This window comes from Rattus norvegicus, chromosome 2 (genome assembly GCF_021556685.1).
Source record: "Rattus norvegicus strain SHRSP/BbbUtx chromosome 2, alternate assembly SHRSP_T2T, whole genome shotgun sequence".
NCBI classification, from domain to species: Eukaryota; Metazoa; Chordata; class Mammalia; order Rodentia; family Muridae; genus Rattus; species Rattus norvegicus.
Window position 1 is genome coordinate 30,075,958 of NC_141535.1, and position 26,405 is coordinate 30,102,362.

The 26,405-nt window shown below is 43.1% G+C and overlaps 1 protein-coding gene and 1 pseudogene across 4 annotated transcripts in view; both read left to right on the forward strand.

Annotated features, from left to right (window-relative positions):
• Positions 1-3,937: 3,937 nt before the first annotated feature.
• Positions 3,938-26,405, forward strand: part of Fam169a (family with sequence similarity 169, member A) — a 57,104-nt gene continuing 34,636 nt past the window's right edge. Inside the window, exons 1-2 of one of the 4 annotated variants that reach the window (XM_087621645.1) lie at positions 3,938-4,069; positions 25,510-25,644. In XM_087621645.1, the coding sequence (XP_087477771.1) occupies positions 25,513-25,644 (132 nt within the window). In that variant the 5' untranslated portion in view covers positions 3,938-4,069; positions 25,510-25,512. 4 annotated transcript variants of the gene reach the window in all.
• Positions 11,084-11,575, forward strand: LOC147996003 (NADH dehydrogenase [ubiquinone] 1 alpha subcomplex subunit 7 pseudogene; annotated as a pseudogene).

Genomic DNA, 26,405 nt, shown 5'->3' on the forward strand with positions numbered 1-26,405 from the left:
TTTTTATTGTAGATATAAGGGAGGGACCAACAGAGGCATCTGGAAGAGTCCAGAGCAAGGAGAGAAAGTTGTAGATTTGAACATGGCCATGAGCGGGTTAGGGAAGCGAGAGAGAGTAAGGGCAAAGAAGACAGAGAGATAGGGAAGGGGGAGGGGGGAGGGGGGAGGGGTCTAGGAAATTATACCTAAGGATCTTCTGTTTGCATCTCATTGGCCCAAAAGAAGGAGTAGCTATCTTAGATTCGATACGGGCCCCCAGGGAGGAAAATAGTTTTAGGAGGGGTCATGGCTACCTCCAACGCATTTATCTCCTCTAAATTGAAACATTTCCTTCCAGGAAAGAGAAAGGCTCCTAAAACTGAGGAAGCTGAAGACTTTTACTTTCAAGGCTGAGATTTGCAAAAAGCTAAACTTAAGGTAAGTCAGCACTGAGCAACTGCCGTGGGGGAGGGGCCTGTTGGGAAGATCCGGGAGGGCGGCTCTAGCATTGCCTTTGACTTCCGAGCCCCTTTTAGTAACTACAATCGGCTCATTGCTTTACCTCCCAAAGCAGGCCAAGGTGGAATGCTTCCTTTGTTCTGTTGTTTATGTCGCGCCTGCGGTGAAGCGATGTTTTAAGAGTTTCCCTGGAAGTTACACAGCCTCACACGGAAGAAAACACAAAACCCAACAAAACTAGTAATGGATATTGTAGTACCTACTTCTGTAATTGCTAATCTGTAGTTATCAGCAATATTGACGGTACCAAAGATTATGCCTCTTAAATCCAAACTCAGTTTGACAGAGGGCTCTGTTAAAGAAACGAGTGTGTCCGGGTTTCTCAAACCTATTGTGGCTTCTGTTCCTCGGGGTCTTTTTTTTTTTTTTAAAGATTTATTCATTTATTATATATAAGTACATTGTAGCTGTCTTCAGTCACACCAGAAGATTTTACAGATGGTTGTGAGCCACCATGTGGTTGCTGGGAATTGAACTCAGGACCTCTGGAAGAGTAGTCGGGTGCTCTTAACCGCTGAGCCATCTCTCCAGCCCCCTCAGGGTCTTTTATTTCTTATTTTTCCTCCCAGTGACAGTTTCAAAGATAGACTCAGGGATCAAAAACGTGCAAGTTCCTGTAATGGTTCACAAAGAAAAACCCACTCAGAATATGGCTTTTAATCCTGAGAGCATTATACGGTGTGGGAGCATTAGGCAGGGAGGAGCTTGCCCCCAGACTTCTGTACTGTCAGCTAGTTAACAGAATGGCCTGTTTAAGTCTGTGAGGCCCCTTAGCTATTTCTCACTGTGACTTGATGACGTTAAAACATGTTAAATGGGGTTGGGGTTTATCTCAGTGGTAGAGCGCTTGCCTAGCAAGCACAAGGCCCTGGGTTCGGCCCCCAGCTCTGAAAAATAAAATAAAATAAAATTAAATTAAATTCACATCAAATTTGTAAGAACAAGTAAAAAAAAAAAAAAAAAAACATGTTAAATGAAACCCAAGTCTAACTTTTAACAGCTAGGCGGACAAAGGTGATGATGAATATTTTCTGAAGAAATGTGGTTTTATTCCCCACTCATGAAAGAAATACAAATAAGACTTTTAATTGTCGGAGCCCTCCTCTCCACCAAAACAACTTCGGGGAGCTATTAGTCCTAAAAAGATGCGAAAAGAAAAAGGTGGTTTTCCAACACTAATAGATTCTGCACCAGAGGAAGTCTTACAAATTTTCTTAAAAATTATTTTTATTGAAATATTTTAGGAGTGTTTTGACTGTACGTGTATATGAGCACCACTTACTTGCCTGGAGGCCTATGGAGGTCAGTGGAACAGACCCCCAGACTTTAATAGTCCTCCAGATCTTAACACAACTGACGCCATGATGGAAATAATAATTCAGGCTAAAACTCAGCACATAGGCAATATCATCGGCCAAAGCAAGAGCACAGACCTAATCCATCAAAGACCTTAGTTCTGGGCAAGTCTCTACATGTGCCAACTATGCTTTGAGGCTTCTGTAGTTCATTTCTGGCTAACTTCTTGTTAACTGTAGCGTGTCAGCCCAGGATATAGTTTTGTACTTAAAAGCTCACCCTGAGAAAGGCTTGGTGCTACACTGGGATCCTGAACACCCAGTTGGATGACAAAGACTCTCTACTAACTTAAACCTGTGTCTGAGTTGTTTTTCTCTCCACAAGTCTGAGAGGGTGTTGGATTCTCGGAACAGAATGTGAGCTACCATGTGGTATTGGGAATCGAACCCAGGTTCTCTGCAAGAGCACCAAGTGCTCATAACTGCTGAGCCGTCTATTTAGACCCCGGGGAATATTACACATGTTCTAACCGAGGGTTTCATTTTCCCTTTGCTCCTAAATGAAAAATTTAGAAATGTGTCAAAATTCAACCAGAGAAAGATAGTATAGGATTTTGCTTAAGGGTGTGTGCTTTTGAACCAAAGGACCAGGATCAGTAACTGTGTAACAATGAGCAAATTACTCAGTTTATCTGTACGCCTGGGTTTCCTCTTATGTAAACCGGGAATGATGTGAGTATGCTCTGGAGAGTTGATTTGTTAATAAGTTAATTTCCACAAAGAATAGCAGAGTACAGAGCAGCCATGCAGTCAGAAACACCGGTTGTCATTTTACCCATTAGCAATTCTTCCCCAGTGAACCTGATGGGCTCTATTCTGGGCCACGTTTATCAGCAACCATGTGCAACCCAGTGCATGGAAGGTTTCCTAACTTAAGTTTGCTTCTGTCATCCAGACGTGTGGAGGATAGCACTTTAGGTCTGGGCAGGTAGAATGCCAGCCACATGAAAGAGGGCAGGTTTATCTGTGTGCGGGTGGTCACTGGGCTTGTATGGGCCTAGAGGAGTCGTTCTTTTGATTTCTATCAAAATCTTTTGGGGCTTTTGGGAGCTAAGTGTTCCAGGCACAGGTTCCCACGGATTGATAAAATAATGTAAAAGCCAGGCACACTCTGGCTAGATTTAAAATAAGATCTCAGGGTCTCTTCTGCAGCACCTGGAGGAAGTGATGCCAAAGTCGGTAAAACAAAAGAAATTTTACAAAGTGGCAACTGGGAGTATCCTGGGGACTCCTGTTTGCAAACAGTCCTAGAAATGATAATCCAGTTGTTATATAACTTTACTCATTCATGATTAGCTGTGGTTGGAACCCAACTATTCAAAGTTTTTGCTTGGTTATTAATTCATTGTTAAATTCCGCTAAAAATAGTAAGTGCATATAACTCAAGATACCTAGTAATAATTTATTGTAAATAAACACAGCAGATGTGAGGTTGATCTCGTGTGCAACTGGAGGTAGAAAAGGTCCATATATAAAAATTAGTGTGAGTTAAATAGATCTATATGAAAAAAGAATTCTTTGAAGTTATCAATTAGTGAAATCTTTAAAAGTTGAGTGTTGTGATTACTAATATTTCCCGAGAATAGAAGGGATAACTTTAAGCTTTTCCGAATGAGCTGAACCACAATGCCATTAGAATTTAAGGGGGAAAAAAACACCCAAGTCTTAAAATCAAAGATGCTGTGCATCTTTATTAAATATATTTCTACTACAGCGTGTATTATTTAAAAAAAAAAAAAGAATCATCATCCTTTAAATGCCCGTGAACTTATTTTTCTCGAGTACTTAGTAAAAGGCCCTGGATCCCATAAGGGATGAGGGGGAGGAGAGGATGGCGCAGGCTCTCTAGGGTCAGGTTAGTCACGTAGGAAAGGTCAGCGCAGGGCTGCGATGGTTCCTTATCTCAAGGCATAAAGTCTGGGCTGTGGGGCTTCTGCAAATTCTCTTAGGCGCGCTCCTGGGTGGCAGCAGGGTCAGGAGGTGTCGGGGGTGGGGTCGCGGGGGTGGCGGGCGTCCCCAGGTTTGTTGAGCATCTCCTTTTCCTCGGGGAGGCCGGAGGCCGCGCCCACCCGGGCGAAATTTCCGGAGGCCCACGCCGGGCCCGAAGCCCGCAGGGCCGCGCACGCGGGATGCCGCGCAGGTCGACCTTAAAGGAGCCGGCTTACTCAGCGCGAGGCCCCCGCGGCTTACTCGCTTCTATTCCGGGCTAAACCAAGGTCACTCTTTAATACGGCCCGACCGAGCGGGCGGGCTGCGGGCGGTGACCGGCGGGCGGCCAGCGCGCACCTGCGGGCGGCCGCGGCCCTGAGGCGGGGCGGCTCCCGGAGAGGAGGCGCCGCGGCGCACGAGGCCGACCGGCCGGCGGGGCGGGGGGATTCGCGGTGGGCGCGCCGCGGCGCCAGTGCGTCACGCCGGCGGAGGGACGGTGGGCTGCGGACGATCGGCGCGTGCCGGGGTCGGCGGCAGCGGCGGCGGGGAGCGGCCGCTCAGTCATTCGCGCTCCGCCTTCGGGCCCCCGCGGCGCGGCTGAGGTGAGTGCGCGGCGCGTGGCGGGCGAGGCCGAGCCGCGGGGCGGCCGCGGGCTTCCCGGGTGGCGGCGACCCCAGGTGCGCCGGCCTCCATTTTGTGTGAGGGAATGCTGTGCTCGCCCTCCCGGGGTCGCGGCGGCGGCGGCTCCGGAGCCGCCCCCTCCCACGTCCCCACCTGGAGCCCTGGCGCCCTCGGGATAGCGGGACCCGCGCGGCGTGGGGGTGGGGCGCGGGCTCGGAGTTGGCCGCGCAGCACCTCCCGCTCCGGCCGCTGCCCCGGACTAGGGCATTGTATGGAGTCCTCGCTCCTCTAGAATTCGGGTCACTGCCGTTCTGGTTCAGGGATCTCAGCCGTCCATCACGCGGAGAGCTTGGAGAGGCCTGTGCCACCGGAGATGGGAAGATGGAGCGAGTCCGGGGTGGCTTATGGCTGTGGATCACATTTTACTACGATTGTTGTGCATGGGAAAGAATGACGAAATACATGGATCCCTTCTGGGAGTTTACGCGGGTATCTTGTCCAAAGTAGACTCTGACATAACCACCTGATGCAGGTCTGTCCCCCTTTCCCCTTCAGGAAGTCCTTTTAAAACCTAAATTAAGACGCTGTTTGAGGATCTTGTAGGGGAATGGGAGGGAATTGGGAGACGCGGAGCTAAAAGACGACCCAAAGGAAGAGTTTAAATGTAATTCTCTTAGAACTGTTAGTGTATCAGTCAAGAGTCTTGAACCTATAGTAATAGTTGTTTAAATTTGTTTTGTAAATGGTCTCCTTGAGTGGATTATAACCCTTGCCTTGGGTATTTTACCATCAGAATAGGGATTAACATCTGGACCCGTGGTTGTTGCGTAATGCATGTGAGCCCTGGAGGGGAATCTAATGGGTCTGGATTTGTTGTGTTTAAATTTTACTTATTTATTTCAAAGCACTTTGTGGACGTATAGGTAATCTCTTCAAACCTTGTCTTGTTCTATGAAGTATTTACAAGGAAGATTATTAATAGCTAATGTGAAATTTGGCCCAAGGATTTATTTCCTTTTAATCTTTACTTCTTTAGAATAGGGGATGTGGTGATAGGTAACTGAGTGGAGTTCACCAATAATAATAATAAAACTTCAGTACAAATGATGGTAAAATGTGGCAGTCATGCATAGAAATTGAGCCGCTGTCATAGTGGATTCATCTTTAAAATTTATGAGGAGGATCATTTTGGTGAATCTAGATACAACCTACATGAGTCACTTGCCACACCAGTGATCATAGATTAAACCTGTACCTCTTCATTTTCTTGGTTCCGAGAGATTTCGTTATTTTGGTGTTTGAAGAAGAGACCAAATAAGCTGTAAGTCATGCCCTTCCTTTAGTAGGAATTGAAGGACTTGACTCTGATTTGGAGGGGGGGAAAACAATTTAATGACGGAATACTTTTCAAAGTAAAAAGTGCCCCGTTACCCTTGTCAATAAATTAAACTTTTAAAAATTAGCTAATTGTCTATAAACAAACGGTGTCATTTCAAGTACCATCCCCAAGAAACCCATGCTCGCTATTAATAAAGCTTGTCTGACAGTCAGTCAGAATCACAGAGGGGAAAGGCCCCTAACATACTTAAGTCTTAGTCTCTGTTTGGGGGACTCAAGCAATTCAAGACTGTCAGCCAGGGGACTGACTCCAGGTGACCAGTTTGGACCTATTAAAGGGAGATGAGATGGTCTCTTCTAGTAACTTAAACTTGAAATCAGACAGATACTTTTACATTGAGTGTGTTACTCTGTGGGGAGGAGTATTCCTAAACTTGGGACCGTTGTGTTTAATTGAGGAGTCTGGAAGTAACGGGTGTGCTTTTCACTTGAGATTTTCAGTGATATGTTGTCAGTGACAGAAATCAAAGTGGAATGTTTCTCCTTAAGCTTTCAAGCCTATGTGTGTGTGCTGTCAGGTCAACTGCCTAAAAAATCAGAGTATTTATCTTTAAAGGGGGTTTGCAGGGTAAGGGAACCAAGTATTCAACCAAGTAGTCAGTCAGGTTGAAAACTGTCTGACAAGGACAGTGTGGTAAAAAGATTGTCGGGAAGGTAAGTGGTTTAGTGGACATTCCTGTTCCCTTCACATTTCTGAGAGAGAGAGAGAGAGAGAGAGAGAGAGAGAGAGAGAGAGAGAGAGATTGATTGATTGATTTTGAGCTAGTCACACACCATTAGGCTCCACTACCGTGTTTCTTTAACACTGAAGTTTAAGTTCTAAATTTGGTGTGCCTAGTGTAAAAGGTATTTTGTCTTTCAAAGGCAGCATCACTGGGGTGGGATTAATGAGGAGAAAGTTGCGATGACTTGAAGATGATCAGGGAAAAGCATCAGAAAATAACCCGGGATTTAGCATGTGCCTAACCTGTTCTGTGGGCTAGAAAGATTTAGGTTAGAATGCTGTTTTGTTTAGTTTTAGTCTACAGCAAAGATAGCTTTCCTCTATTAAGCAATTTTTATTTTGTAGGAAACAAACTGGCCATTTCATTCAGAAGTCTGTAGTTCAATAAACATTTTGAATTAAAACCTTAAAGCTCCTTAAAATACAAATATACATTTTTGAAAATGCAAATTAGGAACAAATCAATTTAGTAAGCATTTTTTTAAAAAAGGTTTATTAGATATAAGTACACAGTAGCTGTCTTCAGACACACCAGAAGAGGGCATCAGATCCCATCACAGATGGTTGTGAGCCACCATATGGTTGCTGGGAATTGAACTCAGGACCTCTGGAAGAGCAGACAGTGCTCTTAATTGCTGAGCCATCTCTCCAGCCCTTTAGTAAACATTTTTACAGAGTGCCAAGTTGCACGTTGTACCTTATTTGTAACCTTGGAAGTGTAAAATAGTTTAATTTGGAAAATTCACCATAGTAAGTGCTTAAAATGAGTGAGCCAGCCACTTTGGGGATAGAAAGATAAATGTGATTCAGAAATGTACTCTACGGATGGGACAGACATTTAAGTATTGTCCTATGGAATAAAGGAAGCTCAATGAAGTGGGCCTTACAAAAAGGGCCCATTGATTCTGTATGAACGAGGCCAGAGTGTGTTACAAAGTAATAGTGCGCCAACTTGGTCTTGAGCAACACTGAGATTGTTCCAAACGCTCTTGGCAATGCAGGCTGGGGGGGGAGGCATGTTCCTACTTCCCATGTGCAAGGTCCCTCAAGAAGGGAGACTCGGTGGTTACACTTTGATCAGACTTACTCCTCTCACCTCCTTGCATCCCCTTCCTGCTGGACCCCCAGGGCCCCTTCTAGTATAATGTCTTTCTTTTTTGAGACAGGGTCTCGAAATGGGGAAAAATGAAAAATGGGAAAAAGTATTGTCCTGGATACCCAAGAAGAGAAAGACCTGGTCAATCGGGTCTGGCCCATAACAGTGCCAAGAGGAGTAAGAATGAAAATAATTGATTAAACTTGGGTGTTTGCAATGTTTTTGGTAGCTCGAAGAGTCATAATATTAATGGATTGATAAAGTCAGAGCCCATTTTAGAAATGAATCAGAATGGAGGGAAAGTCAGTGAGTTCGACTTTTTGTTGTATGTAAATATGCAAAAGTATACCATTTTATAAAGTAATGAACTATGCTAATAAGGAATATTACATACCAAATAACACACACACACACACACACACACACACACACACACACACACACACATCCAGGTTGGTTTCAGGTCTAGCTATGAGTTTCTGCTGACACCACACAGTATGTCTTGTCTTATGCTGACACCATACAGTATGTCTTTTTCAATATGGCTTCACAATGAAGACAAAGAGGCCTAAATTTAACTTAGTTGGTTAGTCACTTTACTTTGACAGCATTCTGGGCTCGGTGCAGTCTTGGCAGGTCAGGAAGCAGAGCTGCAGCCTGTGAGGAACCTGGCAGGTCCAAGCCATAAAAATGATGACACACCCAGCTGGAACACTGCTGGCAGAAGTGCACGTGAGGGTATACCTAGAGGAGAATTGAGAGCCTTAGCATTAGTGACATTAGCATGGTCCTGAGGTTCCAGTCCACCGAACCTTAGCTTCTCTCTGCCCTGTTGTTTTGTCTCCACATGAACCTCCCACAGCACATTTGACTGAGGAATACTAAAGCAATAATTTCCTTTCGTTTTCCAAAAATGATTTATTTTTTATTTATTCCTGTGCTTTGATGTGTATGTCTGCGTGAGGGATCTCCTAGAACTGGAGTTTCAGAAAGTTGTGGGCTGCCATATGGGCTTTGGAAGAGCAGCCAGTGCTCTTAACCGCTGAGCCATCTCTTTAGTCTCTGACTTTCTTATTTTAAAAATTGTGCTATATCCATCCTGGATCAACCAAAGCTTTTGATTTTCTTGAAGTAAGGTATAAGTACCATGTGTTAATAGATTTCTGATTAAAAAATTAAAACCTTCCATTTTCATTAGTATGTCTATATATGTTGAGGAAATAACAAACTTTTTAAAATAGAAAATAAGTCATAGTGGTCATTTTTATACCTTTTGGATCCCGAAGTATCTGTATTCTTGTTTTAGATTAGTCCCCTTTTTAAAAAAAGAAAAATATTGATTAACTGAAAAATATAATAGGTTTCATTCATGACATTTTCAAACGTGTACACTATGTACTTTGGTCAGACTCATTCTCTCTCGCCTTCTTGCATCCCGTATCCTGCTGGTCCCCCATAGTCCCCCTTCTACTTCTGTGCCTTCCCTTTTTTGAGGCAGGGTGTCACAGTGTAGCTAGCTTGGAACACTATTCAGAACACGTTGGCCTCAGACTCAAAGATCCTAATGCCTTTGCCTTCCTAGTGCTGGGGCTCAAAACATGCCCTCGTGCCTTGTTTAAATAAATGCCATGTGTGAGGGGAACACTTTATCTTTTGAGCCTGTCTGTGTTACTCGTGCCATTATTTCCAGTTCCTCCTTTTCCTGCAGGTGAGGAAAGTTCATTCTTCTTTATGACTGAATAATACCTTATTGTGCATATAGACCACATATTCATCTGTCAGTGGGGAGCTAGGCTGATTCTGTAAATAGGTTATTTTAAAGGACTCTAATACATATGGGCGTGTAGGTCTCTGTGTGGTATGTTGACTTAGATTCTATTGTGTGTCTACTCAGGAATTACTGGTATGGCAGGACTCTGTGATAGTTGCTTTTAGGTTTTTTTTCCTTCAGGAATTCCCACACTGATTTCCATGGTGGCAGCCCCAGTATGTGCCCTCTGCATTCTCAACAGCATTTGTTGTTTTCTTGGTGACTTTTTGGCTAGTGTGGAATCTCAGTGTGCTTTTGGTTTGCATTTCCTTTATTGGTTTTATTTCTATTACTTCGGCTCACAAGTGTAAAACAGATAAATGCTTGACTTATACTGTAATTCTAGCGTTTAGGAAGCTGAAGCAGGAGGGTGTGGCTGTGCGATTGAGGCGAGCTAGCTTTACTTCACAGTGAGTTTGGAGTGCAGAGTTGAGATACTTTCTCAAAAAGAAGAGGGAAAATAGCTAATGTCAGCAAACAGGGTGACAGATGTCCTGATCCTTGGCTTTGTGTATGTAAAAGCATTTGCTGTTGATTTCAGACCATGAGAGTAGAGTTAAAGCTGGTCTGTATGCTTCATGTGGACATCTCTGTGGTTAGGGGGGTGATTGTTCTTGCAGGGTTTCTATTACCCACTTCCAAGGCCCTTCTACACCCCCACTTCCTATAGCTCACAACAGCCTCTAACATCAGCACCAGGGGTCCAGTGTGCATGCACAGAAACACCTACTTCCCTACCTTCATCCCACACAACTAAAAAACAACAAATTAAAAAAAAAATTTTTATCTGCAAAATACTTTTTCTGTACTTTTATCCTGTAAAAATGGGGGAGGGGGATACAAAAGCATAGTGTAGTTAATAAAACAACCATTGGTATGGATTTACAGTCATGCCTAGTCATTTTATGTTAACTTGACACAAGCTAAAGTCTGAGAGGAGGGAACTTTAGTAAAGAAAATACCTGGCTGTGAGCAAACTGATCAGGCATTTTCTTAATGCTCAGTGAGTACAGGAGCCATTCCTGGGCTGGTCCTCCTGGGGTCTGTAAGAAAGCATGTTGGGTAAGCAGAGGGAACGAGCCAGTAAGTAGCACTCCTCCAGGCTTCTGCATCTGCTCCTGCCTTCAGATCCTCTCTGCCTGAGTTCCTGTCCTGACTTTCTTCAGTGATAAATTATGGATGTGGAAACAAGCCAGATAAACCCATTCCTCTCCAAGTTGCCTTTCTCTCCCCCAAAAGAACCTCCAATGGTGCTTCATTTCCGCTGTTGTAACTCTTACCTAGGACAGAAGGGTACCAACCAGGGTAGCGAGATGTTGCTGTGATAAACCTGACCATGTGCTTTTGGGAGGATTGTGGAAGGACTTTGGAACTTTGGGCCAAAACAGCCATTAACTGTTCCAAGCATGATGAAGTGTTCTGTGTAGCTTGGAAGATAAATGTTGAGGGCAGTGCAGAGGATGAAGGCCTCGCTTAGGACATTTGAGAGGGAGATTTGTGTGAAGTGATTAACAAGAGACTGGTCAGCTAAGGTTGAAAAATCAGCTGAGACGTAAGAGACCAGCAGCACTGAGGAAGTCTTCTGGGAAGTGTTCCCCCAGGATCATCTGTGCTCCAGAGGAAACTAGGTTGGACCTTGTGCTGGAAGCAGAACTTGCTAGTATAAGAGTCACCCAGGTGCTCCTGGTTTTGAAGGCATTAAAGGGCCGTGGAGCTTTGGAGCAGAAGGAATATGGTGTCTGCTACTTGCGCTATACAAAAGCTGTGGAACTGAGAGTCTGAGCAAGATCTGCAGGTGAAGCTGCAGCTGCACTACCAGGAGATCCCCGAGCCGACCCAGCCACCTCCAAAGCGCCCCGTAGGCCCCAGTCACAAGCTGTCCAACAGTTACTACTGTGCTCGTGATGGCAGCTGGGAAGTTGTGCCTCCCTCAGTCATCATGTCCTTACAAAAGGCCCTGGTGTTGGGCAAGACAGCTTTGAGTTCTGCTGTGGCAGCCACTGAAAAGAGGGCAGTGAACCTGCCCCTCCCATGGAGAGGTGGGAGCTGTCCAAGGCCCAGCCATACCTGTGACCCAGACTTGGCCAGGGCCACATGACTGCTTTTCCTCCTTGGATTCCCTCTGGGGAGAGTGTGACCTAATTTATAACAAATACATAGAGTGCCACATAAAAAAGGTGGGGGGCATGGAGAACAGCACTGTTGCTCTTGCAGAGAGCTGGGTCTCCAGTTCTAGTACCCACATGGTGACTCACAACCACCTGTAACGTCAATTCCAGGAGATGCCATCTTCTGATTTCTGCAGGCACAGGCATGCATGTGACGTGTGTGTGTGTGTGTGTGTGTGTGTGTGTGACACACACACACACACACACACACACACACACACACAACTTGGTGTGGTTCATATTGAATGTATTACATAGCTCTCAGAATTTCATTTTTCTCTTTTCTTTGGCAGTGGATGATTTAAAGATTATAATAAAATTTTAGCAAATCTGATTTTTCCCCTTAGCTCTATTTTGAATAATTTACTAAGGAAGTAATTGGTAGGCGTTTTATTTTGTCAGTTTTTAACTTCTACTTTCAATAGCCTTATTATTTTACTTTATTTTAGGGGTGGGGTGAATTTATGTAGCCCACTGTTACATAGCATTTTCCTCCAGGAGAGAAAGTCTGTCCTTCAGGAAAACTCATTCAGATAAGAGGTCAACAACTCAAAATAGTCTCAGGAAGTTCCTGAAACAGACTGAGCTCCTTGGAAGCTATTGGTTTGGACCAATAGAGCTACCTGGAAAGGAATTCTCCAACCCGATGAGCTGCCGGCCATCTGTGCAGTAGGTCCCAGGTTCCTGGCTGGCTTTTGTGAGTGGTCACCGTGTTGCAGGGCACTTTGGTGATACAGCTATATTTGAGTCATTCATGCTCCTGTAACTAACACTAGGAAACTCATGGGTTCCCCAAGTTGGACTTTGGCAGTATACATACTTTAGTCTGTAGTGGGCTCCCTATGTTGGGTGAGAAGGGGTGTGTGTGTGTGTGTGTGTGTGTGTGTGTGTGTGTGTGTGTGTGGTTTCGTTGTGTTCAATACCTAGATTAGCCTACAGCTTAGCCGTGTCACTTGGAGCACCTGACATCCTGTTTGTATTCACATGCTCAGGTTACAGATGTGAGCCACCAGATCCACTTGAGCAATGAAGGTTGCATCCAGAGCTCCGTGTGTGCCAGTCAAATATTCTGCTGGCAGAGTTAGAGCCTCTGGTTAAGGTGTTTCTTCTTAATTGTGTTGTAACCATTTAAAAAATTCTGAATACAGTGTACAAAACAGAAAACCTAAGGAAACTACAGTGCAAGGTTTAAAATATTAACTTATTAGGAATGATTAAGCAATATGGTTATTATGGTCTTTAGTAATTGTATCACATTTAGGTACATTGTGGTCTGTGTTGGCCTTTTGTTTTGAGCTGGGAACCTGGCCAGCACGTTAAAACCTTCTGTAGAGGGCCTGCCCGGCTTCCCCTACCTCCAGCTGTGAGGGCTTGATGAGCTTCCTCATGCAGGCCTAACACTCATTTAGAACATGTATGCTAAAGTGCCTGCCTCTGGGGTCATTTTGAGAAACACTTGTGGTAGTATGTTTAGGGTGTTTAGGACAGTGCCTGGTATCATGTAATGGCAAGTGCATTCGGAGCTTAAAATAATTGTAATGAAAAATTGAGAACACAATCCAGACTTTTCTTTTTTCCCAGATCCTATTTCCCAGCAAGCTCTAGTGTTTTGAAGGAAAGTAAGCAAGTGTAGACAAGTTACTAATTAGAATAGACATCAGAAATCATTTGATCACTCCTTAGTTTTTAATGTGTATAAAAAAAGGGTCTGCTTTTCTGAACTTTGAGCTTGGTAGGATAAATGAATGAGGAAAATGAATCCCACTGCTATTCATTTACAGCTATTATAAGAACCTGTATCTGCAAAGTTAGCCTATCTCAGGTCTACAGTTTGAAACTCCTAACTGTGGCTACTTTGATCATGCCCAGACCTTTCCCTTGTCATTCCCTAAACCATACAGTTTAACAAACATTTACACGGCACTTATATTTTCAGTATTATAAGTAACCCAGAGGTGATTTAACATCTGCAGGGAGATTCGCATACATAATCTCTAGATCTGTAGGCTGGGAATGAGCCCTGGAACCGATCTCCCACAGACCCCAAAGGATAATTATCTATCCACAAGATACTGACAGGCTCTTCAGGTCTTCCAGTGAGTCTGCCATGTGTACAGCTGCTGGGTCCTATGGCTAAAGGTCCTAAAACATAGCTTTGAATGCTTTCCCTCCTCAGAGTTGTTGAATGGCTTTCTGCTAATGTGTCAAATAAGGATAAGGATTCTGTAATAGCGTATTTGTGGTGGATTGAATAAGAATACCCACCCCACCCCCCCGTAGGCTCATATATTTGAATGCTTGGTCATTAGGGAGTGGCACTACTGGAGAGGGATTAGGAGGTGTGGGATTATTGGAGGAAGTGTGTAGTGGGTGGTTCTGATCTGTGTGTGAATGCTGAAGGTCCTGTTGCCCAATTGGTTCTTAGTTGATCAATAAAGATGCTAGCAGCCAATGGCTGGATGGAAGAGATGGGACTTGCAGGTTCCTGCAGGCAGGCTAATAGATGCAGGAGGAGTAAAGAGGAGTCACCATGCTTCAGAGAGAGAGAGAGAGAGAGAGAGAGAGAGAGAGAGAGAGAGAGCGAGAGAGCGCCACCAGCCATGTAAGATCTAGGGTGGAGTGGCCATTGGCCACTTCTGTGACTGGACCTGGGGTAGCAGGTGGGAAATTAGAAACGTAACTAAGCTGAGGGGAGATTTACATGCTGAGCATTAGAAGGTAACTGGGCAGCTGAGCTGAGGGCAGAATTAGAGGTGTTGAGCTGGGAGTGAAGAGAAGGGCATGTTAGCTGCAGGAGGCTTAGAAGTGTCCAGCCATTGAGCTAAAAAGCATATTTAAGATAAGCGTGTGTGTGTCTGTCTGTCTGTCTGTCTGTCTCTGTGTGTGTCTGTGCGTCTTTCATCTGTGGATCCGGGTGGCTCCTGGACAGGTGCTAATCGAACAGGAACCAGTTGGGCAACAGGACCTTCAGTGTCCACATGCAGGTTCCTGATCGGAGCATCAGAACCACCTCCTACACACTTCCTCCAACAAGCCCACACCTCCTAATCCCTCTCAAGTGGCACTCCCTAATGACCAAGCATTCAATTATATGAAATATATGCACAGAGCGATACAGCAAAACTACACACTCCAGAAGTGTGTCATTGGAGATGGACTTTGGTTGTCGAAAACCCAAGCCAGGCCCAGTGGCTCTTGCCTGCTGCCTTCAGATTCGGATGTAGAACTTTAAACTACTTTGTCTTCCTGTATGCTGCCATGCTCCCTGCCATGAGGACAGTGGACCAACCTCTGAAACTGTAAGCCAGCCCCAATTAAATGCTTTCTGTTTATAAGAGTTGTCATGGTCATGGTGTCTCTTCACAGCAGTAGAGCACTGACTGAGACAGTGTTGATAGTCTGCTCTTGTCTGACCTCAGTTTACTTCCTGCATTTCTGCTCAGCTGTCTTTTTGTACCTTAGCTGCCTTGGTAAGTCCAAATACTCACCGTTTGCTCTGCTTTCTGGCTTGTGTCTGAGACTCTCCTTGATGCTTTCATTTAAAGACTATTTTCAGGGATCGTCTCTACAGTCCTTTACACATTTTCATGCAGTCATTCATTGCTTAGATATGTTTTGAAGTTACACAGGAAACCTCCTGTCTGTTTTTCCCTCATGTGAACCTGCTGTAAGTGAGAAATGAATGAATGTTTTCTTGGGTAAATAAGCCCGTGTGTGTTTGCAAGGGGACAGTGAGATCAGATGTGTATGTAGAGCTGGCTGTTGTAGCAGTAGTAGGTTAATCTGCTCTAAACTCCCAGTGGGTGTGCATATGCTTCTCACTACACCTTAATGTTCTGGATTCTCAGTGACACACATACACAACCTTACATTTTTTTTTTCTTTTTTTCGGGGCTGGGGACCGAACCCAGGACCTTGCACTTCCTAGGCAAACGCTCTACCACTGAGCCAAATCCCCAACCCCACAACCTTACATTTTAAATACCTTAAACAGCTCAGTGGCTGGGCCAGTCCCTGACTTCACATGGCTAACACACACTCCCCTCTGATATTCCTGAGTTAATACTAAATCTGTATTTTATCTTTGCTGCTCTGGACCCTGCTGGGCAGCCCTCCTGGGGCCACTTTCCCCCTGCACCAACATGTTGGTTGTCTCTCCCTCCTTCCTGCACCTTTCCAGTGGGCTCCATCTCCTATGCTCTCATCATAGTGGAATCCCCTCTTCTTTCCTCAGTCCCTTCCCAGGAATCCTAAAAGTCCCGCCTCTGTCTAACCTGCCTAGCCATTGGCCACCAGTTAACTTTATTTAGTCCTATGTATATGACACTGCAAACAAGTTTTTGGGTAATATAGTTAGCATGAGAACACACAACAGACACATACTGTGACTCCAAAATGACTGCAGAGGCCAGGCCAGGGCAGGGAAATGCCCAGGCTGTGGTTCAGAGAGTCATGTTTCAAATATCTGTACAGCTAGGGAATCCTTGGTCGCCTCCTTAGATGTTGTTTAAGCATATCACCGTGGCAGAGTGAGTTAATCAGCTTACAAGGTTCATAGTTCAGAGGTTTTTCAGTTTGTGATTGTTTTAACTTGTTTTTGGGTATGTGGCGAGGTAGTGTATCACTGGGAGAGCAAAGCTTCCTACCTTTGGCAGTTGGGGCAAAGAAAAGGGAGCTGGGATCCCACTATTTCATTCCAGGCATCCATGCTTCTAGTGATGTCACGTCTTCCACTAGAACCTGCCTCTTAAAGGTTCCACTAGTTCCCGATGGTGCCGCAGGCTACTTACCAAGCTGTTATTTAACCCCCTGGGCCTTTGGAGAACACATTCCAATCGTAGCCATTTAGCGCAAGCATTAGAGTAGGATTGGGGGATGGTGGTGATTGTGGTAGTCCATTAATAGACCAAAACGAAGCACTGTTTTATTATCGTTTCTTTTGTGAACCAGATAAGTTCCTTTATATTTAAAGCAATCTTTGTGGTTCTAAACGAGACAAATGTCAGTGATGTTTTATGTTAAAGATAGTGGCAACACCAAATGTATTGTTTGTATTTCTATATTACAGAACTAGTCTTGGAGGCTGTGCTGAACCCCTAGTGACTTTAATAAATCCCCAAACAGTCAGATGTGATTATATGGTAAAGAAACCAGTAATAAAACAAAGTCTGAGATTTACTATTAAAATGGACATTGTCTTAATGGGATTCCTTTAAGCACTTCCTCTGTGCTTTGTTAATTGCTTCTGTGAGATTGTTAGCAGTGTTTGTTAATCTGGTCATGGGGCACTGGAGTTGCTGTTGTCCTAGAGGCAAATACAGTGGGTACTTAATAGTACAGCATGTATTTAAGTGGAAGCTTCAGTTGCAGTTCATGTCTTTTGTATTGAAGGTCATTTATTAAGTTATCGTTAAACTTTGAAATGTATCAGGAGTGTAAGAAGCTTTCTCTGTATCTTTTTAAAAAATATTTATTTATTGTATGTGAGTCCACTGTAGCTGTTTTCAGACACACCAGAAGAGGGCATCAGATCCCATTACAGATGGTTGTGAGCCACCATGTGGTTGCTGGGATTTGAACTCAGGACCTCTGGGAGAGCAGTCAGTTCCCTTAACCGCTGAGCCGTCTCTCCAGCCTCCCTTCTCTGTATCTTGTTGGTAATGCAGGAGGGGGAGTCCCCAGCCACTTAGTGCTTGTGTTCCGGCTGCTCGGCACCTTTCGCCATCTTTTAGTCTTCAGTCAGCTATATGCGTCCTGCTTTGCTTCCCCGACACAACCACGATTCATATTCTGTAGAGACAGTGGAGACAGCCTGTTCCCACATATGCTTAAGAGAGACTAAGCTACAGAGTGACCCAGTAGAGGAAGGGGGCTCTGAGTGCACTCTGTGGTCCTGTGGTCTTCCTTAGGCTCCTTTTCATCCGGATTCAATACTGCTAACAGTACAGTGGGTGTTCTCGACTTTTGTGTATACATTTATAGTGATACTATTCATAATTATTAAAATGCAGAATGAAGTAGATTTTGGAGCTTGACTTTTTTTTGGTGTTAATTTTTTCTGCATTAAAAATTCTATTTGTATTCTTTGAAGCACTTTAGCTTTAAAAATACTTTGTATTGGTTGATTAGCCCTTGTGGGTTATGGGCATACTGGTTATAATTTCCCTGTGGCTTTTCTGGGTTTAGATATGAACTTTGTTTGAGTTAGTGTTAGTGTTGCCTAGTCCTCGTTAGTTGGCCTTAAGGTCCTGAGCTCAAGGGAGCCTCAAGCTTCACCCTCCCCAGTTGCTGGTCATAGGCAGCCACACTGAGCCCAGGACAGATGCAAGCTTTTGTCCTGCTCAGCAGCTAGTCACAGTTTACTTCTGCCCCAGTGGAGGTCCTTTTCCTCTTCATGCTCCATAACTTCTGTATTTGCCTAAGGTCACACAACTGAATTCTGTCAGTTTGGCTCCAGGGCACATGGCATTAGCCAGTGTAGACCCGGCAGCATACAAAATGCCAGGTCTTACATGTTTAAATGGTTTTGTTTTGTTTTGTTTTTAGCTCTAAGAATTTTCCTGGACATGAAGAGAGAATTAAACCTTTAGTTAGAATATTTCTAAAAATACTTTTGAGGATAGTATTTATATTTAAGACTTTGGTGATAGACATGCTTAGTGTCCCCAACACCACCTATGCTTTTAGAAATGGATCAGCGCTGTCTCTGCAAGAGCAGACATTGGCTAGAGTCAGTTACCTCTGTAGCCTACTAGTTGTATGCCCTTGCAAAAGAAATTGTTTTTATTTTATCTGTCAAATGAATGTACAATATGAACTATAGGGTTTACAATACAAATATTGGAGACAGCAGGTATACATTGTATTTAAGATCTTCACCATCCACCTGCAAACTTTTTTTTTTTTTTTTTGGTTCTTTTTTTTCCGGAGCTGGGGACCGAACCCAGGGCCTTGCGCTTCCTAGGCAAGCGCTCTACCACTGAGCTAAATCCCCAACCCCCACCTGCAAACTTAGAGGCAGTCCTTACCCACTGTAAGCCAATCCTTTACAGGGAGGAGAAAGGGCTTGTGCTTGCTGAGCACTGCAGAGGACTACTTAGATTCGGGTAGTGTGGCCTTTTCAGTTACCTTATTGTTGGTTCACTCAACTTCCCAGCTCTCAGAGTGACTGTTTGGATGCCTCTAGGGCATCTAGGACTCAGGCCTGTGGAGGACATGGGCCTAGAAGAAAAGGGTAAGGCAAAGAGATTGTTTGAGGGGATGTAGTACTGGGCTTGTGTTGGCTAGGGAAAGAAATTAAGGAGAAAAGGGAGTAAAGAGTCTCACAGTTAGAAACTGGCTTTCTGTGTGAAGTTGAGAGAGCATTACTGATTGGTGCCTAGAAACCTGAGGTATCCTTGAAGGAGAAATCATGTGAGTCAGGACAGGCTCATGACTTGGATGGGTTGAGATAATTGTTTCTCTGAGAATTCTTTCACCTCACATATGTTTGTACTTTGATTTGGGGGTCTGCTTCTCAGAAGCCCCCAATCAGTAGCAGAAACCTATGGAAATCATGCAATAATTCTGGACCGAATATAGAAATACATTTCTCTCGGTTTTACAGTACAGTTGACTGGCAGTCATCGACAGTAAGTAGAGGGAAAATTATATTGATAGATCTTTTTTCTACTGTGCTTTTTCATATTACCTAAGAACCTTCATTCTGTTTCGTAGTTCTATAAATCTAGGGGAAGGCTGGCAATGGTGACACAACCTTTAATACCAGTACTCGGGAGGCAGAGGCAGGCCAATCGTTGAGTTTGAGGCCAGCCTGGTTCCAGGTAGTCAGGGCTGTACAGAGAAAAACCCTTATCTCAGAAAAAAGAAAAAGAAAAAAAAATCTATGGGAAGGGTGAAATTATTGAGAGGTAGGGGCAGAGTGTCTGGGGCTGATTGTGGAATTCTTCTGTAAGACGTCTGCTTATGTTTCTGTACAGCGTGGCCAGGATTCCCAAGCATACCATTTAGTTTATGAATTAATTTGGACAATTTTACACTTCACTGTCCATTCTGTGTCCGTTTTTGATGAGCTAGTTGGCTTGCAGCTCCGTTAAGCTTTCTCAGTCCTGTAGAATCAATCTGCTTAGGCCATGCATGGGCAGGGCCTGAAGTACTTGACAGAATCCGACCTGACAGCTTTACAGTTACGTAACAGAACAGAAGCTTAAAAACAAGAGGGAGAAGCCAGGGATCATCAGAGCACCCCTCCCCCAAACCCCCTCTCTGTCTCACCTTTGTAAAGCGGGGCAGAGCTGTAGTGGTGCCAGTCATTTATGTAGTCCTAAGTCATCCTCTGAGGTTTTTTCTAGTTCTAAGAATTTAGAGGTCTTCAGGATTAATTAGCCTTTCCAGTTGCAGCGAATTACTAATGCCATTGTAGAAGCCTAAAGACGGAGAGTGGTGAGTAACTTGGTTAGAGTTCCAATTCTAGTGTTCTTTCTAATGTAGTATGTGTATAGAATATTAAATTATGAAATAGTTACAACAGCTTAACAAAAAACTTAACTGAAAAAATACTGATGTGAATTTGCATATTAAGAATAGTGGAAGGTGTGTTTTGTTGCCTGGGTCCTTGTATTTTGAGCTTCACTAGTGGTGTGGTACTGGTGAAGTTTCTTAAATTATGACTCTCTTTTAAAATGATAGGAATCTGTACCTTAGAGGTTTAGGAGATACTCTGAAATGATGCTCATATGAGCATTCAAATTATAACAGCTATAAATGCATTAAATGTAAGACTATCTTTAAAGTAAGAAATGCATCTCAGAGTTTCCTAAGTTTAGTATTGAGAGTGGCTAATAAGAAAAGTAGAGAGTGGGCTGGAGAGATAGCTCAGAGGTTGAAAGCACTGACTGCTTTTCCAGAGGTCCTGAGTTCAAGTCCCAGCAACCACATGGTGGCTCACAACCATCTATAATCAGATCTAGCGCCCTCTTCTGGCCTGCAGGCAGAAAGCTGTATGATGTATACATGGTAAATAAATAAATATTTAGAAAAAAAAGTACAGAGGTAAGGATAGATTTGGAAACATAGGAGAGTAGAGCCTCCTTGAAGAAGGTGGGGGTGTGTGTATATGTTTAGGCCTTAGAGTTAAAGAATTCTTTTCACATTAAAACCAAGGATGGGTTTAATTGTTCTTAAGTCTTTAGAGGTAGAGAATTGTTTTAATTTTTTCATATTAAAACTTGAGATGGATTTAGTTGTAAAACTGTTCATAAATTGTAGTTTCCTGGTGCTTTTGTGCTTGTGAGTTTGAGAACATCTAAATTGCCAAACTTGAGGAACAGGGTTGTAGTCTCTGTTAATAAAATTTTGTATATAGGTGAGGGAATAACATTTGACAATAAAATCAAACCCTGAAGTTGTGCTTCCACTTAAAAGTCTTACCCTAAACAGGTTTAAGAGCGAATGAAGGCGAATGAATTCTCTTATCCCACTGCCTCTGACCAAAGGAGAGTCACAGGGACCACTCATAGAATGCAGCACTTGGTTGCCTCCTCTTCCTCCCCCTCCTCCTCCTCCCCCTCCTCCTCCCTTTCACTGCTGCACTGGCTCACACTCACCTTCCTTCCACCTAGCCAGTCCAAGGCCTCTCACTTGGTTTAATATGCAGCTTAGGGTATTTCCCTAGTTTATTTTTTCACATTTTGAGTTTATGACACACAAACAGATTGCCTAAGTTGACTATTAAGCTGTGTCACTGTAGAGCTAGTGTTTAATTGTGTGTATATGATTCCTTCTACCCAAGATTCTGGTTGATATCTCTGAAAATCATAGAATTTGTTTTCTCTTCATATTGTCTGGGTTCCCACGATATTAGTTTCAAATAATTTTACAAACCTTTCTTTTCTCTAAAATGGAAATTTTAGTCATTTATATTTATTAACTCTAGATTGAATTTAAGTGTTCTGTTCATAGATTTTGATTTTTAAAATCAGTTTCATTAAAATATAGACATAAAAATTAGGTATTCAGTTTAATGTATACATAGTGGTAAAGTCTTTAAAACCAAATTTCAGATAGTGGTAAAATACTGTGCCTCCTTATCATAACTTCAGAGTTTACAACATTGAGCTCCGTATCACTGCTATTCATGTCTCCTCGCTATGTATGGGTGTCATTACAGGAGGAGCAGCCCACAACTGCTCTCCTTCAGCTCTGGTAATCTCCTCCCCACTCCCTTCCTCCCTTCACCCTCCATTTTTGGTGGTGATGGGAATAGAAAGTTCTGTTGATTTTGTTTTTTAATCCTTTTATCATTTTTTAATTGAATTTGAGAGGCTGGTAAGATGCCCCAGCAGGCAAATGAAACCTGAAGAGTGAGACCTACTTGGTGGAAGGAGAAAACAGTTCACACACGTTGTTCTCTGACCTTAAAGGCACGCCAGGCACACATGCTGCATCCCCTCAACCCTCAACCAATCAAGCCACTAAGTCAGAGTCGAAGAGGTTGTTAATAAAGGTTACAGTTAGGCTCTCTAGGTTTGATTTCACATAAATAAAAATGGGATCGGGTGGGACCCAGGTTGTTCAGTGGGACAGGGAGCCACATACCATGCTGAATCCCTGAGGTTAGCCCAGTCCACATGGTGAAAGGAACAGCCCTGCAGGCTGTCCTCACCTCTGTCACAAGCCAAGCCACAGACGCTTACACTCCATACATTAAGAACTAAAAAGCTTAGGACAGTAGCCCCTAGCCTTGCTCTTACCTCTTTAAGATCTGGTAGCTCAGTAGTAGTCATAGGTCATTTTATTATTTTCTGAAAAGATTTATGTATATGAGTGCTTTGTGTGTATATCTGTGCACTGCCTTTCTGGTTCCTATAAAGGCTAAAGAGGGCACCTGATCCCCTAGACCTGGTGTTTACAGATGGGCTATGAGCTACCCTGCGAGTGCTGGGAATTGAATCTGGCTCTTCTGGAAGAGCAGCCAGCCAGTGTTCCTTAACACGGAGCTGTTGCTGTACCCCACAATTTTATTTCTTGCTGAACTTTTTATCATGAAAAACTTGAAGATCGCAGTGATCAGGGTGCTCTTCAAAGTACAGTATTGGTATGTTGCTTGTGTGTGAATTCACGTTCTTTCCTACTTTTTCCCTGTGAATCTAAACCACACACATATTCATTGAGGAAACTCCCACTTTGAATTTGGCTAATGCTGTATTTGGTGGGGTTTTCACATATAGTTTGTTAAGGATTGGTTAGCTTCGGATAACCGATTTTTTGTTGCATCGTATCAGGATGTAACACCTGCTTGTCTTGGTTATAGTGAGAGTAATTATGTCTGTAGATGTCTACATATCTGTAGATCTAACAAAGGAGAACATGTGTCCAACAGAAGAGTCTGTAGGCTTTCTCACAGTGGGTTTATTCAGTATTGCTAAATATGGAAAAGAGCCCCGTTGTCTGTCAGCTGCAGAATGGGTAAATAAATGTATATGGTAAACTACCATGTACCATAACCAAAAACAAGACCCAAAACATTGTGGCAGATACAGTACTGTTTGTATTTCTCACAGAAGCCGTGGTGAGTTAGTAAAGAGTTCAGTTCCAAGTTAAGTCAGCACAATTAATGTTGTATTTAAGACTATGAAAGAATCATTGAGCACATCTTTGTCCACTGAGAGTCTCTCATCACTTACTCAGTTTTCAGGGGTCTTTCCGTTTATGTGACTTCATGTTGCAGTTACGAAAGTGTTTTTATGTCTGACTTTTCAGGGTTTCCTAGCTATTTCTCTTGTTTGCTCTTGTTTCATATTCACTTTAGTTAACTTAAGTCGCTTCAAGGAAAATGACAAAGGTATTTTCATTACTTATGGATTATACTAAACCATTTTTGGGAGACCCCTTACCATACTGTTGATAAATTTAATCTTATTTTCGCTATTGTAAGAAAGATAGTCTTTTCTAATTTACTTTCAAAGCAAGTTATTGTTGTATTTATGGTCTATTTGAGAGAGAGAGAGAGAGTGTGTGAGTGTATGTGTGTGTGTGTGTGTGTGTGTGTGTGTGTGTGTGTGTGTGTGTGTGTGTTTGCATGCCTGAAATTCACTATGCAAACCAGGTTTGTCCAGAACTCGTAGAAACCGCCTACTCTTGCTTCCTAAGTGCTGAGATTAAAGCATGCACCATCATGCCTGACCCTAAAGTAAAACATTTTTAAGATACCAAATAAATAAACAAGAGGCTAGATTTTGTGTTTTTCATTTCTCTGTACAGACATTTATATATGAGGTATATCTTGCATACCACAACATCCATCTATTGTAAGTGCACATGATATAAACTTGTGTTTTGAGTGTGTACATGCAGAGTTTTGTTTGTTTTGTTTAAGGTTTATAGGTTGTTTATTAGCTGGACTAAATTTATGTTTTTATTTCTTGGGTTTTATTTTTTTACAGTTAACTTGATTTTTAAAATATATATTAAATTGTGGACCTAACATTTAGTGGTGGAACTTCTTTGTCATTCCAGAAAGTTTCTTTGGCTTTTTTCTTTGTTTTCTGAGACAAAGTTTCTCCAAAACATCCTTGACTGTCCTAGAACTGACTCTGTAGACTAGGCTGGCCTTGAACTCAGAGATCTACCTGCTTCTTCCTCACAAGCTCCAGGATTAAAGGTGTGTGCCACCACCACCTGGACCCATGTATGTTTAAAACTTAAAAAAAAAAATAGATTTATTTATTTCCTGTGTGTAGTGTTTTTTCTGCATGTATGTATATGTACCTCGTGTGTATCTGTTGCCAGTGGAAGTCAGAAGAGGGCGTTGGATCTCCTGGGACCGGAGTAGTAGATGATTGTGAGCTACCGTGTGGATGCTGGAAGTCCACTGTAAGAGCTGAAGGGACTCCGGCCAGTTTGAGCCAGACAGGCTCGCGCTGGAAGGGACTCGCCTTTCTCCCCCATTCCCTTCCCTTGCTAACGTCCTGGGTGTGCACTCCTAAGTTAGCTCCAAGGCCATTCTTTTGTTGGCCACTTCTCTTCCTGAGGCTGACTACCAAGGCCCAGCTATCAGAGTATTGTAGTCCAGCAATCAAAAGCTTTGGCTCACATAAGCAACATGTCCAGTTAAAATTAAACGCCTCATCCTAACATGGGGTTTTTATAAGCCCTTGTACTTTTATAAGCCACTGTTTTCCTATGTGCCATGTCTGTCTTCTGTCCAGAGGCAGTCCTTTGTCCTCTCCAGGACAAATACCCTTCCTCCTTCCTTGTTCCCTTATCCTTTTCCCTCTATCTCTTCTATGTCTCTTATCCCTGCCCTCTCACCCTCTGGGGCAAGAAATCTATGTGTTGAGAACTTGGTCTTGGGGGGTCCCGAGAATACTTTTTCTAACAAGAGCAACAAGTGTTCTTAACTGATGAGCCGTCTCTTAGCCCCAGCCCATGTCTTATCGTGACTTTCATGTTGAGGACTATGTGAAGGGTATATTTATACATAAAACTTGATGTGTGTGAGCACATGTGTGTCTTACAGCTGTGTAAATGTTTATGAAGTGCCATGAATGCTCCATTGCCTACTCCTGTTGTTGCTTTGAGACAAGGTGTCTTGTGTTATCGGCTTGGCTGTCCTGGAACTCTGTAGTCAGGGTAGTCTACCACTCACCAGTTCTTCAGTCTCAGTCTCAACTGCTTGGACCACAGGCAGGAGCCTCACAGCTGCCTTTACTGCATGTTTTGAATATAAATCAATAATACTAGAAAGTTTTTTACCTAATTGCCTGAATCAACAGACTAAGGCTAAACTATCTGACAAAGTGAAACAGTCTCTTACTGATAAAATACAGTAGGTTTCTTTTTTGTTGTTGTTGTTGTTGTTTTTCAGTAAAAAGGCATCCATTGTAAGTGTGTTGTTCCGTGTTTGTTAGAGAATGGCATTCCCTGTGGATTTGCTGGATAACTGCACACATGAGGAATTGGAAAATTCTGCTGAGGATTACCTCTCCAACTTACGGTGTGGGGACCCTGAGAATCCAGAATGTTTCTCTATTCTCAACTTTACGGTAAGGCATTCTGCACTGATTTTTACCAACCTGTCCAGTTACATATGAAATCAATATCTTAAAAAAAAATCAATTTTGAAATAATTACCAGAAATTTACAGGTAAAACGTTAATATCAACTAAGCACTAGTAACAAATTGAATGGCAAATCAGGGTTTTGGGGTGTGTGAGTGTGCGAGTGTGTGTATGCACACATGCATATAAATGTGTGCGTTGTCGCGTGTGCACATCTTTACATCAGGCGGGTAAGGCCACAGAGAACACTAGCTGTCCTCTCTTGCTTTATATTTATTCTCTTGAGGCAAGGTCCTTGTCACTTCAGTTAGGCTTGCTAGACACTGAGCCTTCAGGATCCGTCTGGGCCCCAACCACATGCTGGGATACAGGTGAGTTTATCGCCTTTGCTAAGACAAGATACAGGTTGAAGCTCTGTCACTTAAATTTACTTTGAGTTTACATTTTGTGAATTTAGAAGTTAATTTTAATTAAAAAAAATCAAAAAGACTCCACAAATTAAATTTTTGTGGCAGTCATTTTTTCCCCTTCTTTGCAAATTTTGAAAAATAAAAAGTTCAATCATTAAGCTGTGTTACATTGAGTCTTGGGATTATTTAAGTTCCACTATGGAATGAAGTGGCCAGACTTCTTAATATCTCTCAGGCCTCACAGCCTCTGGGATGATGACTTTAAAAGATTGAAAATGTTTATTATCTTTCCTGTGTGTGTGTGTGTGTGTGTGTGTGTGTCTGTGTGTGTGTGTC